Here is a 17689-nt window from a genome sequence, read left to right as displayed (position 1 = left end):
AGTGACCTACTATCCGACCGGATACCGGATAGTAAAATTAACACATTTTGGGGTAAAAAATGGAATCTAAAAAACAGTCACGGTCATAATCGAATCAGTTTATTCTTTTAAAACAATATTAACTTAATATTTTCTTTAATAAAACAATTTTAATTAAGTGTGATGATCATTAAAAAAACGAGTTATTTGTCTTTAATATTGGAAATCCATCAAAGGCAAATTGTGATACGTAATGACATGATAAAACTCGATCCTAGAAATGTGTCCGCGCGAACGTTCACTACGAAACAGGTCGAAACCTGCACGACGCGCACCTGTAAAACTTAAAATATAGTTATAGTTCCGCAGGCCGAATATCCGGCGGCCGGATACCGGATATTCGGCCAATGTTCAGGCCGGATATCCGGTATGCGGTATCCGGCCAAACAACTATCCGTTGCATCTCTAGAATATACAAACAATGGTGTTTAATATATCAGAAATATAATATATACCTAGTGTGTCAAATATCTGTTTGATTTCAAACATAGACAGAGAAAATCATACTATCTTTATCTTACACTAGTACTAGCATCCAAAAGAAAAGGATGAGTATAGTTTTTTTTGTTTCTATTAACTGACAAGATTTGGTCGACCCAGTATAACACGATTGATTTAGTATAGCTGGTCAACCAAATCTTGTCAGTAAAAAAAGGCGTGAAATTCAAATTTTCTATGAGACGATATCCCTTCGCGCCTACATTTTTCAAATTTGCCGCCTTTTTCTACTGTCAAGATCTGGTTGACCAAGTATGTATAGTAACTTAACTTTTAGTAACTCAATCAAACTTACGACTCTCTAATAGGTTGATAAACAAGTTGATAAATTTTATTAGGGCTAAAGTCAAAGATGTATGTGACGTATGCGTATGTGTACAAGTACACATACAAATATACAAGAAAATGGTATTTACACCACAATAGATGAGAGTTTTTATTTACAAGGTTTACAACTGGACTTGATCATTCCAACTCGGTCATGCAATATCAAATGAGTCTTTCGTGCTCAAACTGAAGAAGTGTGAAGTGAAGAAACTCATTCGTGCCAGCAGGATGAATCCACTTATGGAATTGGCATTCCATACCGCTACGCCAAAGCCGCCAAACGGTAGCTATGGACATATTGCTCCAAAGGTCCTTTGTACACAATGCCCCTTCGAGGAAATAACAACCATTCCATGATTTCCAGGGTCCATGTATCGAAGATACCCGATTAATGCTAAAAATATCTCTATCATTTTATTAGATCTTGACCCAGAAACAAATCTCATTCCTTGCTCAACTTATAGCTTCCCTGGCTGTTTCGTCAAGTGAAATAAAGTGAAATGATGTTCATGACGTGGTACTCGTGTACGGGACAATGTAGTAATATAACAATACCTCGATTTTTTAGCCCTCAGCTATCATAAGTTTTTAAAAGTCGGGTATAATATTGAAACCGGCATACGATTTTAGTGTGCTGTAGGTAAATAATTCGCTTCCGCCTTGATGCATTAAGGTCATGGTTTACAATACATGCTAGTGCTGCAGTCTGGTGGTAAAATAAAAAAAATGCATTGCAATAATACCCCCTATTACACATTCATTGGAATAAAAGAGAAAGGTGCCTGAAATTTTCAATTTTCGGTGTTGGCGGTAGGCCTTTAGTTCAGATTGGACTAACAACTTCGTTCGCCATCGTTTGGTCTGTATAAGGCATAAGAGAGCAGCGTCCTCTAGTAGTAATAGACTGTAAACCAGATCTTGAAATCGGTTTTTTGCGGTAAATTCTCCGGTTTTACATCCCTATCGCCGCGCCATTGTGGTGGTGGTTGGTTTTCATTCAGTTTGTCATTATGCCCTGCTTGTGTGTATTTTATAAATTTTAAGGGTATTCATGAATATTTTTACTACAAATGTTTTAGTGGAAAATAATAACAGTGACAATAATGCGTGCCGATCCTTTTATACCAGACTAATATACATCTTTGAGTCACCACGGTAAGTTGAAATTAATGGCTGAGGTTATTTGTTGTGACATAGGTAGTTATAACGTATATGTCTAATAATTTGTCATCAACGACGATAAAATTAACTTAAATTATTAAGAGTATGTGTACTACAAGTAGTATTTTAAATAGGCTTCAAACTCCATTATATTAATTGAATACGGTCCTGCCATAAACATCGTGTATTGCTTATACAAAATAGCCATAGCAATGTCGTTATTTAGCGTTGATCGTGTATGACTGTATGACAAAGAAACTTGAGATTTTGAATATTATAACTTGTGCCTAGAATACTATAATAATCTTCTTTACATACATATCTTTAGCTTACAGCCCTGGTATAATTATAGTCTACCTATACCTATACTTCAGTATTGCATCCTAAATAATACAGTCTAATTATAAAATCATTTAATAATAAAAATAATAATTATATTTTACTTTTATATTCATATTGTAAAAAACCCTAACTTAGAGAAGGTAAATAAATAAAAAAATAATAACAAAACTAATAGTAACAGACTAAGTTTATGTGAACCTGTAACATTAAGAGGTGTATACGACTTATAACATTCTGTAATTAGTTGAAATTGAAAATTAATAATATCGGCTACATGTAACATGATAAAATAAACTGGATATTTTATCCTAGTTGATTAGCTCTGCTAGTTGATAAGTACAAATCTTTATTATTTTTTAAGGTAATCATTGTACTACAATAAATAAAATATTTCAAAAAAATGAACCAAAACTTAAGATCAGTTTTGTTTACCAAGATTTCACATCCTTTCATTTAGTTGTTGTTTCATGACAAAACAATACCGAATAAAAGTGAAGATATAAGTACATCACGGACACATGTTAAGCGCTGGTGGCCTAACGGTAAGAGCATGCAACTTTCAATATGGAGGGTTGAAACCCCGGCTCATACCAATGAGTTTTTCGGAAGTTATACTGTACGAAATATCATTTGACATTTACCAGTTGCTTTTCGGTGAAGGAAAACATTGTGAGAAAACCGGACTAATCCCAATAAGGCCTAATTACCCCTTTGAGTTGGAAGGTCAGATGGCAGTCGCTTTCGTAAAAACTAGTGCCTACATCAAGCAGACCCCAGGCTCCCATGAGCCTTAGCTAAATGCTAGGATAATGCTAGGAAGGAGAAGAAGGACACATGCTAACAGCTTCTTAAGCAAGGCTTAGACTAGAAAGAATTTACATGCAATTTACGTTATATTTCCAACTACTAAGGTAAACTGCATTCACAAGTTTGATCAGGTACTGCAATGTAATGAAAATTGCATGCAAGTTCTTGCTAGTCTAAACCTCACACTATAACATAATTTATTTAGGGTAGCATTAGCTTCATTTGATCACTTGAGATTTATAAGAAAGAGTATGCCTTAATATCATAAACAGATATTTAGTAACTACCTACTAGATATCTAAAACACTCTTAATTCTCTAAAACGAATACATGCTAAACAGAGTAAGTTCCTTAACTATTTCCTTATGTTGTCAACTATTATTGATCTTAGTCCTTATGTCACATATATGTGACAAATTTTATCAAATATAATATTTTATAAAATTAAAAACCAACTTCAGAAAATAGTTTATTATGCCATTACTAGGCATGGGAGTTTTTATTGCACGGTAAGATTTTATTGAGCTGTGGAGTCAATATAAATATTTAAATTACTCATATATATATGACTGACTCCTCATACTCATTCAGTAATTTTAACATGTTTTGCCCTGCAATGATTTTGTTAATGTCATCTATTATTTGAAAAGCTAGTCTTATATAAATTGTGGTAAATTGTAATTTTAATAAGATAGATAGATAGATAGATAATAGTTTATTCATCACACATGGTAATAGGTACATTTAAAATATACATAATGTACACAATATCTATACTACTAACAAGTGCGACTAGTCAAAAATTAATTATTAAACTAAGGTGCATGCATGTCATAATTTGTAACATTTACACTTCATTAAATTCATAATATCTCTTATGAAATGCAGCTTCTTACCTACTATCGGTTATATCATAACAATTTATATCAACATAGTAGGTATGTTAAACTACTAAGAAGCAAATGCTGTTATGTAGCCATTGTCTGTCAGTCTGGAAGGCATCAACAAAAGATCCCATTAGAAGATCTTGTTTTAGAATAGAATAGAATAGAATAAAATTTATTCAGGATGCTTATACAACAACATTTTACAAAAACATGTCACAAAAACGGTTTAAAACGTCACTAAAAAGGTTTCCACTCAGCTTGATGTCAAGGTATCTTATGAATACCTTGACGCTGGTCTTCCGTGGAAACCCTTCCAAAAAAAAAACGAAAGTTCGTATATCTAACTAAACCTATGAGATACATTATACTGAGGTTTATACAGTAAGCTTTAATATTTATTATTATTTATTGAGGGACTACAAAAAGGAGGAGCTTCTCAATTCGTGAACATTTTAAGTTGAAGCTTGGTGAAATGAAACTGCAGATGTAGATCACAAAATTATGACAACTACTTTGTGAAGTCCATTATTTTTATGTTAAATATGATTTATTATCTAAACTATAAATTAATTTTATTGATAAATGGGTGAATCTACTTTTTCTTGTCACTCGTTGCCATGGTTACGTTCCCCTGGGTCGCTCTTTAAAACCAAATTTTTAGGCATTTAAATTCTCCAAACTCGCTTTTTTGTGTAACTTATAAACCCTTTTCATAGAGGGTCGTCTACCAAGCGTGTCAGAAGAAGGTGGTGGACGATGTCTTCTAACAAACTATGCTACTATTGTCTCTTGGCTGACCGGACAGAATAACAACAAGAAATAGTTGATCCACCCAAATAATTCTTACTCACATTGACTCATTCAAATACCACAACAATGATACAAAACTAATAATATTGTTCTGATTGTGCCAGGCAATCAGTGAGGGGCAGCAATGGAGGCAGGTGCGCGTGCGCTCGACGTGCTCCCGCTCCTGCACGAGCGCGTGGCGGCGCTGTCCGGCGGGCGCGATCGCCGCGGGGGGCCCATCATATGGTTCCCGGCCAACCCGCGCCGCGACCGTATCGCGCCTGATGACTACCGACGACTTTTGCATTACTTGATCAGCATACCTAGGTATGTTTTATTTTATTACTAGCTTAGTCCCGAGACGACGCCTGCAGTATGCCGTCTGTGTTATTTCCATTCCCTCATAAGTATATTTGAAAACAAATGCTAAAAATTGGGCTGTGAATGTCCAAGATATCACGTAACTTCGATATGACCTTTGTAATCGTATGAACCATGATAATAAATATGATGTTAAATACAGGTTGTTATTCATATTCAACTTATAATCAAAAAATGCTTTATCATCACAATACAATACCACACAGGTTCGCCATGCCAGATGTTGATGTTTTCTATGGGACAACAATTTTTTTAACGGTTTTCGCGTTGGCGACATATGTAGTAAAATTTGGTTCAGTATGAGTTCTAATGTGACGCGAGAAATTTCTAAAATTGCGAGATTTCCACTTGGAATTATTTCGGAAACTACTCATATTTTTTATGAACACGATGTTATCCACTTTTAATATAGAAAATCTTTAGGACTTTTTGAACTTTAAAAAAAAATCCGCAATCTCTTCTCGTCGCGGAATATCGCTATGGGTTGTGATTGTAACAAAACTATAACAGCGCTACATAGTTAAACCCCTCTAAAAATCGTTTTCAGGTATCACAAAACCTTTTAAAAAACCTGCACCCATGATACCCATACAACAAATGCTTCAGACAGACAGATTTACTTGAATTGAGTATTCAAAACCTGTTTTAACTGGGCTTTAAATGCTTACATTGAGTTATTATTGTTCAGCAAAACCATATACATCAGCTTTTTCATACTGTCAATAGACTTAATTGTTTTAATGCTCACAGATGAATCCATATAGCCCCTATAAACGAAGTGTAAACCAATGGACTGGTTTACTACTCAGGTTATGAGATTGGGTGTGAAAAGACACAACACACTTGATAACAACTATTTATTGTCTTACACCTTCACACTAAACAATTCACAAAAGCACTACGGTCACTTGCGACTGCCGAGAAACGAATGCCCGGTTAAAACTGTAACGGAAAGACGTCATAGCCGTCCAACTTGTTTGTGATTGGCCGTCTCGACAAACTGTCAATACCGGCCAATCACGGATAGTCAATACAACGACTCTTTAGTAATATACTGACTAATGGACTTAGATATTTATAAATTATAACAACTCGGCCATCCGCTTCTCAACGAGTCCCTCGTTGCTCCTAATGATAAAGATGCATAATCTCTTACTAAGCTACATTTAAATTCAATTCATTATGCCAATCCAAAATTGTATACAATATTTAATTAAATTTGTATTTATATTTAAATTTCTACAATAAACTTTAGTTTATATTAAAAACGACAGTCTCATTTGCAAAACAGCTTTAGTAACTAATTAAGTAACTACTTTTAAGAGACCTATATATGAGCAATTTGGAATATGCTTGAACTTAAATAATTTCTTCGATACATAATCTTAATCAACAAAATATTACATCGTAACTTATATGGGCGTCGGTTACCTGACTAACCCAAACTTATACTTTTTGCCAGTATACCTATTGGCACATTACATTTACCAATAACTATACTGCCATTATACTTTATACCAAATTGGTACCACCAATCGCCAACAGGCAGTGCATCTGTTACCTGACATACTGCGCTTTCATCATCTATTGGAGATTAGTCATTTACTTCAATTAATACATTGCTTTATTTATCAATTGAAGTACATCGCCAATAGGCAGGGCATCCGTTACCTGACACCCTAGCGCTTACATCGACTATTGGCCTTTAATTACATGAAATCATGCTTAGGTATCATTTACATTACTTATACCTAAACTGGGACTTAATTATTAATCTCATAATCATCATTTTCTTACATCAATGGTCCACTTAATTAAGCTAGTAAGCGTTAAATCATGCTTACATCATTCATTCATGATCAGATGCAATATCACTTTCGGACTCGGTTGATACGGGTTCTTTAAAGCAAGTCCATGGAAAGATTTTGTCAATGGCAACTACAGCCTCATACCTTTTACTTGTTCTTGTGAGTGGCGTATCCTCAACTACGAACCTGTCATTAGGAAGAACCTTTTTAATTCTATACGGCCCCCTACATTTAGGTTCGAGCTTCTTTGACTGACCCTCAATCCCTACAGGTGTTCTTATCACCCTGACCAAGTCACCTTCTCTATACCTAATGCCAACTTTCCTGTGTTGATCATACCTTTCTTTATCTTTATTTTGTTGTGCTTTAATTAAGTTTTCAGCATCGTTCCTAATATTTTCTAAAGTTTCACCGGCCTCAGGCGTCACATCATTTATTATTTCATTCATTAATCCTTGAGATGGATTAGTCACATTTCTACCAAACAGCATTTCAGTAGGAGTCTTTTGAGTGGTGGAGTGCACAGAGGTGTTAATACCTAACTGGATGTCTGGCAAATGTTCATCCCATAACCCATTCGCTTTTTCGTGGTTCATTGCCCCGAGCGCTGCCAATATGGTGCGATTGTAACGCTCCACTTGACCATTAGCTCGGGGAGTGGCTACGGCATTCATGACATGCTTTATGCCAGTTGATTGCACGAAAGCTTTAAAGGTCTTGCTAGTGAAACTAGTGCCTTGATCCGTTATTAAACGCGTAGGCGTGCCAAAATAACTAAAATGTTCCCTAAATACCCGTATACTAGTAGCTGATTTTGTGTTACGCACAGCAGTGAGATTCACAAATTTAGTGAACGCATCAACGATGACCAGAATGTAAGTATTGCCGCGTTTCGTACGTATAAAAGGACCTAGATGGTCCGCGTGTATAGTGTGAAACGGCACACTAACTTTGGGTATTGGATGTAATTCCCCGGGTTTGGCACCACTTGGGAGCTTGTGATGCGCACACTCCAGGCACGCAGCAACATATTTTTTCACAAATCGCCTCATTTTTGGGAACCAATACGTCGCCTTTAATCGCGCTAGAGTTTTATCGAACCCAAAGTGTCCGACGTCGTCGTGGTTTGCTTTTAATAGCTGCCACCTGGTGCCCTTCGGTACTACCCAACGAATATTATTTTCATCTAAAATTCTGTATACGCGTCCGTTCACTAGTTTGTAGTTATTGAAAATATCGATGGCTTCTTTGCATTTAGGATCACTTAATGTATCCGCGATATTTTTAATATCTTCGTCAGTTTGCTGTACAGTGGCTAACCAGTCATCCGAGCCGATAGTGAGGACTTCTAAAACGTGTTCGGTTTCCCGATCGTTACTTATAGAACCTCTGCTAAGGGCGTCTACGTGAGCCATTTTATCGCCAGCACGATATTCTATTGAGCAATCATACTCCAAAAATTGTAACCACCAACGAGCGATGCGGGGTATTAAGTCACGCTTACTCATCGTGGTACGCAAAGCATTGCAGTCGGTCACTATGGTAAATTGAATACCGAGCAGATAATGTCTAAACCTATTTAACGATGCGATAATAGCGAGAGTCTCAAGCTCGAACGAGTGTAGTTTTTGCTCGTCGGCACTAGTCTGCCTACTATAATACGCAATTGGTTTAAACGCCCCAGAGCCATCTTGTTGTAATAGTATTCCGGCAATTCCATACTTGCTCGCGTCGGTGTGGAGTTGCGTTGGTACGTCCGGATTGTATAGTGCTAGGACCGGCCTTTCTATCAAAATTTGTTTTAACCGATCAAATGATGCAATTTCTTCTTGACCCCACTTCCAAACGGCCTCCTTCTTTAGGAGACTGGTCAATGGGCGAGCTATCAGAGCAAACCCTGCAACGAACCTCCTAAAGAAGCTAGCAAGTCCTAAGAACCTCCTAACTTCGTGCACATTCGTTGGCGCGGGAAATTTAGATATAGCCTCCGTTTTGAGAGTACCCGGTCTGACTCCATCTGAACTAACTTCGTACCCCAGATATTCAATTTTGTCATAGAAAAAATTACATTTACTCATTTTAAGCGTTAAGCCACTTTCTGCCAGCAAACGCAACACCTCCTCCAGTCGTAACATTCCCTCTTCAAATGACTTAGCCGGAATTAATATATCGTCCATATACACCAAGGCATATGACGAAGCAGGTGAGTTTTGAATTATTTTATTCATTGTACGCTGGAAAACAGATGGCGCGTTTACTAGCCCGAACGGCATCCTATTGTACTCGTATTGACCTTGGGGGGTCACAAAAGCGGTTTTATCTCGTGAACCTTCAGCGATCGGAATCTGGTAGTAGCCAGATGCTAAGTCAAGCGTAACAAATAAGGAGCTACCGGACAGTAAATCAAGTTGATCTTCGATTCGAGGGAGGGGGTAGTGTTCTTTCTTCGTTTTACTATTTAAGGCGCGATAGTCTACGCATAACCTCTTTTCCCCAGACTTTTTATTCACTAAAACGATCGGACTTGCATAAGGACTGTTAGATTCTCTTATAATACCACTTTCTAACATTTCCTTGATCATATCCTGGACTAGTTGACGTTCGTTGTAAGATAAACGATAGGGGCGATATACTACGGGATCAGGATCATCAAGTTGAATCACCATTTCAGTTTCAGTTGTAAAACCCAGATCCTTTAGACCAGTTGAAAAACATGACTTGTACTTATCTAGTAGTAGTTTCAAAGTTTCTTTTTGTTGCTTAGTTAAATTATCTCCACAACTGATTGGTGATTCATCTGAAGCCAACTGTTCGTTAATGTTTACCTTCAGTATTTCTAAACTCCCGACTAATGCCCTACTACGGGTTACTAGACTGCCCTTATCTATAATTAAATCATTCTTGCCGATATTTTGAATCAAGATTTTGCCAGCCCCTTGAGTTAAGTTGTACTCTCCGGGTAATAGGTAGTGCTCACGGTCAACTACTTTACGAACGGTTCCATTCACATACACACTACCCGTAAATGCATTAGAAGAGTTAACCGGAATAGCCTTTAACTCACCACTACTTACTCGCGTGGTGTCACTACAAATAAGGGGGTAAGTACTAATCGACTTCCCGCCGCAGTCTTCATTTTTCCTTTGAATAATGAGGTCAGAGTCCATTTTGACTATTTTTACTGATGGTCTTTCAGTAAACGTGTGGCCCAGTAATACAGGATAGTCAATAAAATAATCATCTACCACCACTATCTCTACATTATTCTCTACCACACCCTGAACCTCAACTGTGACGTAAGTTTTTCCAAGCGGGGTGTATGGTATGTTACCCGCAGTTTTTAATATTGGTACCTCTCCTACAGTCCACTTTAATGCCAGCCGCTGAGCGTCACCAATGCGTATCAAAGTCCCTTCGCTTCCTAAATCAACGAAACATTCTGATAACATGTCATTTATTTTAATAGGCATTTTATATTTAGCACTCGAACCGCCCGAGCTATCAAGTTTCAAAACTTGTTTGGGTTTTAGTTGGGTACTTTGTACAGCATCGGGACACTCAGCGTCAAGCTTTAATACTACTTTGGGCTTTGCGTCATTACTTTGTTTAGTTCCCGGACACTCAGTATCTTTATGCCCCAAATAATTGCACTTAGTGCAACGAACTTTAGGTTTTGGACATCGGTAAAACGGATGGCCAACTTCATTGCAATTAAAGCAGGCCCCTGGTCCTGATTTTTGTAGATTAGCTTCGTTTTTGTTGCTATTCCTTACAGTATTATTTTGCGAGCGTTTGTCTCTATCCCTAAGTCGCTGAGGCTCGTTCGTGTTTCTATCTTGACCTACTTTAACAGTCTTTAAAAACTTGAGTACTAGCTCTGGCTCCGTAAACTCGGCTCCCTGAGCACCTAATCGAACACCGCGATCTTCAATTCCTGCTATAATACAGTCTACCGCGCGTTTACCTGATATCTCGCAGCGATTTAGAAGATTCATTTTTGCGTAATAGTAAACTTCCAAAGACTCCCCATATCGTACTTTTTTATTAAGCATTTCCATTAACAAATCCGCATAGTTGTCTCTAGTTGGAAATGACTCCCTCAGCTTTGCCTTCCATTCTTCCCACGTAAAAAGTAATGAAGGCAAACCCTGATACCAGGTCTTCGCTACCCCTGTTAACTTTGGTAGAGCGTAATGAATGACTTGCTTATCACCCCACCCATAGATTTGAGCACATTCGTCTACTTTGTGAAGCCACGTATCAACCGTTTGTTCCTTACATAAAGGGTCAAAATCAGGAATTACATTATTTAAAACAGGAAACTTATCGCGATCGCTATTATTCTTTAAACCTTTAAGTGCTTCAATAAACTTTTCCATTAACATATTATTCATTGACTCACAGTTCGCAGCTCCTGTGGTTGGAGAACGCCGGCACGAAGTATTTCGCCTCGGTGTAGTCGGGGTACGTAAGCGCGATGACTGGCGCCTCGGTACGTTCCGAGAATCTGCGCGGTGCGATCCGCCTCTCATGGACGTAGGCGTGCGTGTCCCGTGGCGTCCTGGACTTCTATGCTGCGAAATCGAACCTGTCCGTCTTGAATGGTGTGACCGAGATCGTGACCTTGTCATTGTCAGTCGCGATCGCCTTCCTCTTGAACACCTTGACCTCGAACGGCGACGGCGACTGTCGCGCCCTCCTTCGCGCGAACGTCTCCGCCCTCGACCACTGCTACGGCTTCGACTCCGAGTCTTGTCACGAAATTGTAACGGTGGCGTCATCGTCTCACGCGAGGTTGCTCGTCTTTCGCGTTTCCTTTGAAAACGATTGTTTCCATCGTCCATGATCTCGTGACCTCGAAATAATTGAAGAAAACATGTCAATAAACAAAGTGATATATTATTATTTAAACCCAAAGAAAAGGCTGTTAATGTTACTGTTCCCTCACTTCCATCTATGAACTAGTCGACCACTGTTGTCGATCCATCAATCATGTTTGATTGTTCGTAAAACCGTCAATCAATATTACCGGTTCCTCAATCTGTCAGTCTGAACTGACCATCAATCGTACATCAATTTTCCATCAATCATGATTGGGGATCAATCCAACATCAATCATGATTGACCATCAATCTTCATTCAATCATGACTGACCATCAATCTTACATCAATCATGATTGATCATTAATCTTACATCAATTATGATTGATCATCAATCTTCCATCAATCATGATTGACCATCAATCATCCATCAATCATGATTGACCATCAATCCTTCATCAATCGTGATTGAACATCAATCCTACATCAATCATGATTGACAATCAGTCTTCCATCATTCATGATTGTTCATGCAACAATTCGAATAGACTATCTGCCTAATACGATCGACAATAGGTAATTAATCAATCAGTCACAAACTACCATTACTTTATCCGGGTGAGCCCTCAGTAATCATGATTTTCGAAAAATCACGGTAATACATTAACATCAGTCGCAATCATTCCTTATCTCAGTCGCGATACGATTAATATTGCAATAAATGTCGGTATTAATACGCCACAGAATATCGAATGTAGATACTTCGTATTTACGATATAATCCACACGGATACCTTGGACACTGGAGGGCTCTTGGTTACTTTATTTAATTTCTAGTTTACCCATGTATAGCAGAGCAAAAACAACCAAATAAAATAAAGCATGAATTTGATTCGTTCCTTTAGTAACGGATGTAAAAAAAAACATTTAACATGAATAGTCGCGTAAAATATTGGAACAGTACCAGCTACGTCTCTTAATTTGTTGATATTTCACTTTATGATAGGAAAAACACTTACGTTTTATTTTCCACGTATATGCACAAAACTTGCGGCCAACCAATTTGCGGGTCTTTGTTTTCGATCCGACTTCTGATATGTAAACCAATGGACTGGTTTACTACTCAGGTTATGAGATTGGGTGTGAAAAGACACAACACACTTGATAACAACTATTTATTGTCTTACACCTTCACACTAAACAATTCACAAAAGCACTACGGTCACTTGCGACTGCCGAGAAACGAATGCCCGGTTAAAACTGTAACGGAAAGACGTCATAGCCGTCCAACTTGTTTGTGATTGGCCGTCTCGACAAACTGTCAATACCGGCCAATCACGGATAGTCAATACAACGACTCTTTAGTAATATACTGACTAATGGACTTAGATATTTATAAATTATAACAGAAGTAGGTACTTTCAATAACAAAACTTATGTCTAATTGGTCGTATCCTCAGCCACTGGCGTTGAACAATGGCTTGTTGCATTCTGAGACTGCTTTGCTCGTAATTCGATACTTCATTGTTAAAGGCTTTCCTGTAGAAAATGTTCATTGCATCATGTAGTACAGCTTTAATAACTGACTTCTCTTTATACAAGGACTTGTTGAAACGTATTACGAGACTCTTTATTTGCAATAAGTCAAATTCTTTGAGAAATTAATTAGTAGGAGACAGAGACATAACAAAGCTCCTCTCACAATTTGGACTGCCTTTAAATAGTGCATTGTGCAACGAGGGGGGTAAGTAAAATTTTGCAAACGAGGTCTTTAGATGCACGACAACCGCAGGCTAGATTGCATTAAAGACTCGAGTTTGCAATTTTCTTACCCCGGGAGTTACACGCAATGTTTTTCACCACACTTGCGAAGAAAAAACGAAACTTTAACGAAAATTAATTCTTCCCTCTGGGAAAACGCGCATTTTTGAGTTTTTATCTGTTTTCCGAGCAAAGCTCGGTCTCCCAGATATTTCATTCTTAAATATGGTGACATTTCAAACATTCGTCTGCCATATTGTCGTTTGTTGACATAGACGGCCGGCCGCACAGGTATTAGGTCAGTTTTCGCTCATGTCGTCTCGGATATGGGTGAATATGGTATCGATGCATTCAGTGTAATGCCCTGAAAACAAATATATGAGATGCCAAGCGCGAAAGTGGTGGGAGTACTTGCTTTGACGTCATAAAGTCGGCAGTACAAACTTTATTTTTATTTTCTTTGAAACATACCAAATCAAAAGGGCTTTGTGAGTAGATCACAAATATATAACATACTGTAACATTTTCAATACTTGGTCTAACAAATTATTAGAAAACTTTCAAATACTGACTTGCAAGTTGTCCACCATAAACCTTCGTATGAAAAAATATATAACAAAAAAGTTATTGTATGTCTATTTTATTTTTTAGTGATGCAGTGCGGTCACATGGGTTCACGATCCTTATTGATATGAGAGGTTCCGCGTGGGCTGCAATCAAACCCATTCTAAAAGTTCTCCAAGAGCACTTCTCATCATCCGTCCATCAAGCACTAGTAGTTAAACCTGATAATTTTTGGCAAAAACAACGTACTACCATAGGAGCTCACAAGTATAAATTTGAGGTAAAGTGTTATAAAAAAGTTAGTGTTTATAAAAAAATTGCTTAAATTTTTCAAGTGTGTATTTAATATATGTTTTTCCTGTTTACAGGCAGCTGTTATTAGTTTAGAAGCACTTCCTAAAGTCGTAGATAGCTCACAATTAACACCTGATTTAGATGGTACACTTCAATACGACCACGCGCAGTGGATAGATCTGAGATTAGTAAGTGTAAACTTGGTCATATGAATGTTGTATGTTATTGGTTAGAATGGTTAGATGGATATCTGCATCAGCTATTTTGCCTCGCTTAGTCAATTAGCGGTATCGCAAATGAAAATTTAATGCAAAGAATGCAACATGTACCGTAAATTATTTATCTGTAAATCCAATTTTCAACATCATATAAAGTCTTATATCCTTGCCACGTTAAAACTAAGTACGAGTACAAATACTACCCTCTTAAGCCTAATTTAGTTGTAACGTGTTTAACTTTGCGAAACTGTAATTGTAGGCATTAGAAGAGCTGATGTGGCAGGCTGGCGAGCTCCTGGACCGACTTGACGACTTGCAGGAGGATGTCGCTAGGGCAGACTTTGCGGATGACGTCACGGGCGCTCGCCGGGCCATAGACGCACATGCTGACATTAATAAACGGTTGGCCAAGGTTCCTGTGGACGAACTCGAAGCACAAGGTCAGTAACTTACTAGCAGACTAGATGGACAAATGATATGTTTTTACAGGATTTATATATGAAGATCACGCATGCGACTGCATGATGAATAGGTATGCCATGCCATGCCTGATTCCAAAAGTAGGATACTGAAGACTGAATGTTTGGTTACGATAGAGATAGGTATTACATAAATGATTTCGTTTTGAATATGGTTCCTGATGAACAGTTATTTCTTACTGGATTGGCTAAACATTAAACACTACATTGATTAAAATTTAATGTTCTTGCTTGTTTTTAGGTTGTATTCAAAAAACAGTCGATTTTTTATCTGGTGTTCTGGTAACACTAGAGCAGAACTACAAACAAGGGTCTACCTACGTAATCAATTGTCTGTAACGGTCGATTGCCTCAAAAACGAGTTGATTAAGTAGGCGAATAAATCGTGGTTGTTTATATAACTTGGGTTTCAGTTCGAGTACCATTGTCGGTCATTGTATTTCATTTTATAACTTCAGTAAGACTTCGTATTTATCAGTGCAGTGTCGCGTGATGGCACCGAAAACATGTGTTTTGACTGTCTGTGGTTTTTCGAGGATGACGGTAGCAATGACGGTAAAACAATAATTTACTAGATTTTCCTTTGTGAAAGTGCAAGACAATTAATTGTGGATTTTAAGATGGAAACTAATATTAACATAATTGTTTGTGTGTTTGGATGGACAAAAGTCATTCATATAATTATACAAAAAATAGTGCTTGTGCTAATTCTTGCGATATTTTGAGTGGATTTCGGAGTACTTTGGGATGAAAACTGGAAGGTGTCAAGAAAAAGAGATGTGGAGTAATACTCAACCCATGAAAATCCATGTTTATTAAAATATTTTGTATTCTATAGTAGGTAATTTGGTTGTATAATTGAACAGGCGAACGGGTTCTGCAACGGCTGGAGGCAGCGGACGCAGCGTGCTCCGAGGCAAGCGGCAGCGGCGGCGAGGCGGCCGCCTTCCACTGCGGCTCCCCCGGCGCCGTGCGCGCGCAGCTCACCGCCGTGCGCTCCGCACACGCGCACGCGCACAAGCTGTGGCAGCACAAGAAAATGCAGCTCGATCAGTGCTTCCAACTGAGATTATTTGAACAAGATTGCGAAAAGATGCTCGAATGGATCGTAAATCACAGAACCGCTTTTCTCGCTACGTATGTTGAAATCGGTCGGTCATGCGCGGCCGCGAAGAGACTTCAAGAAGAACATGCCAGGTATTTAAAATCGAGCGCATCGTTACATAAAATTATAAAAAAGTGCCTTAGATAAATGGAGTCAGTAGAAAAAGCGTGTGATTGATATCGATCGTGATTTGTTTAGATTCGCTGCGGCTTGCACCGGCGGCGGGCGGCCGAGCGTGGCGCGCGTCACGACGGCAGCGCGGCGGCTCGCGGACAAGCGCCATTACGCCGAGGCCCAGATCACGGGGCTGGCGCACCGCCTGGAGCGCGCCTATAAACAACTTTCAGCTGGTAACATCTAGATTCACTGCTTGATATAAAAAGAACACCATCCCATCCCCGTTGCCAGTTTTAGGGAGGAAGGAGCGCCAGTGTAACAAGACGGTCCGGTATTCACTGACGTTAATTGCACTGATAGTGTACCCATATACATTTAACACACTAGTTTACGATGCCACTGTTTCCAAATGTTTTCCGTACAGTATTAATGTACTTCAATAAACTTAGATATGTTTTTTTTAATTTAATATCACAAACATTGCATTTCTATTTAACTTACAAAACTCTTCACAAATAGCTAAGAATAATACGGATTTTGTACCAATTATACGTCTATTTAGTCGCCGTCACGTTTCTTTGTATAGTCAAGCAAGTTTATTGTGGTATTTGTACAGGTCTGGAAGAGCGATCAGCAGTGCTGTCACTGTCGGTGGTGTTCCACCACAAGGCGGAAGCGTACGCGTCGGCGGTTGGCGGGTGGGGCGCGCAGTGCGCGGTGGCGCTGCAGCTGGCCACGGGGCAGGCGGGCGGCGCGCCCTGCGCCGACCCGCGCGCGCTGGAGCAACACGCCCAGCGGCATAGGCAGCTGTATGAGCACATGTGCCAGGCTTATACTGAGGTAATCAGTCCATTAGTAGTCAATCTTTATTAGAGCTGCCGTTTAAGGGAGTCTTCATATTGTGTGAGCCTAGCGTCCTCTCGCTGACACTGGGGCGGCGCGCTAATCGCATTAGTGCGATAAATGCAGAAAGCCGGAAGCACATATTAGGGAGGCTTATTTCTAACTTTGTTTTCATTACACTATAATTAAATTGGCAGATAGGTTGTATAATTTGCTATCTTCTCATGCGTAGAAAAAAAAATTGCGCAAGTATTTTTTTCCAGCTCTACGGCAGTTTTTCGTCAATTTCGAATTGCTGCGTGCGCAGTAGTGAAAAAACCATGGGTATTTTTTTTCTAGGCCTCAACCTATCTGCCGTTTTAATTTGGCAAGCTATGTGCCAAACACCCTGTATTATTGTTGTATTTGACTATACATTGATTAGCTCCAGCGACTAGCTCAAAAATATA

At 38.7% G+C, this 17689-nt stretch overlaps 1 protein-coding gene across 5 annotated transcripts in view; it reads left to right on the top strand.

Moving 5' to 3' along the window:
• Positions 1-1822: 1822 nt before the first annotated feature.
• Positions 1823-17689, top strand: part of LOC134661157 (kalirin) — a 103358-nt gene continuing 87491 nt past the window's right edge. For 2 of the 5 annotated variants that reach the window (XM_063517107.1, XM_063517108.1), the window contains exons 1-8: positions 1824-2019; positions 4976-5177; positions 14272-14464; positions 14553-14666; positions 14956-15136; positions 16042-16372; positions 16479-16630; positions 17014-17237. In XM_063517107.1, the coding sequence (XP_063373177.1) occupies positions 4996-5177; positions 14272-14464; positions 14553-14666; positions 14956-15136; positions 16042-16372; positions 16479-16630; positions 17014-17237 (1377 nt within the window). In that variant the 5' untranslated portion in view covers positions 1824-2019; positions 4976-4995. Of the gene's footprint in view, positions 2020-4975; positions 5178-14271; positions 14465-14552; positions 14667-14955; positions 15137-16041; positions 16373-16478; positions 16631-17013; positions 17238-17689 lie in introns of all 5 variants that reach the window. The other 3 variants (XR_010097935.1, XM_063517109.1, XM_063517106.1) reach the window with 2 other exon arrangements.

Source organism: Cydia amplana, chromosome Z (genome assembly GCF_948474715.1).
Source record: "Cydia amplana chromosome Z, ilCydAmpl1.1, whole genome shotgun sequence".
Lineage (NCBI taxonomy): Eukaryota > Metazoa > Arthropoda > Insecta > Lepidoptera > Tortricidae > Cydia > Cydia amplana.
This window is presented reverse-complemented; position numbering and strand designations above follow the sequence as displayed.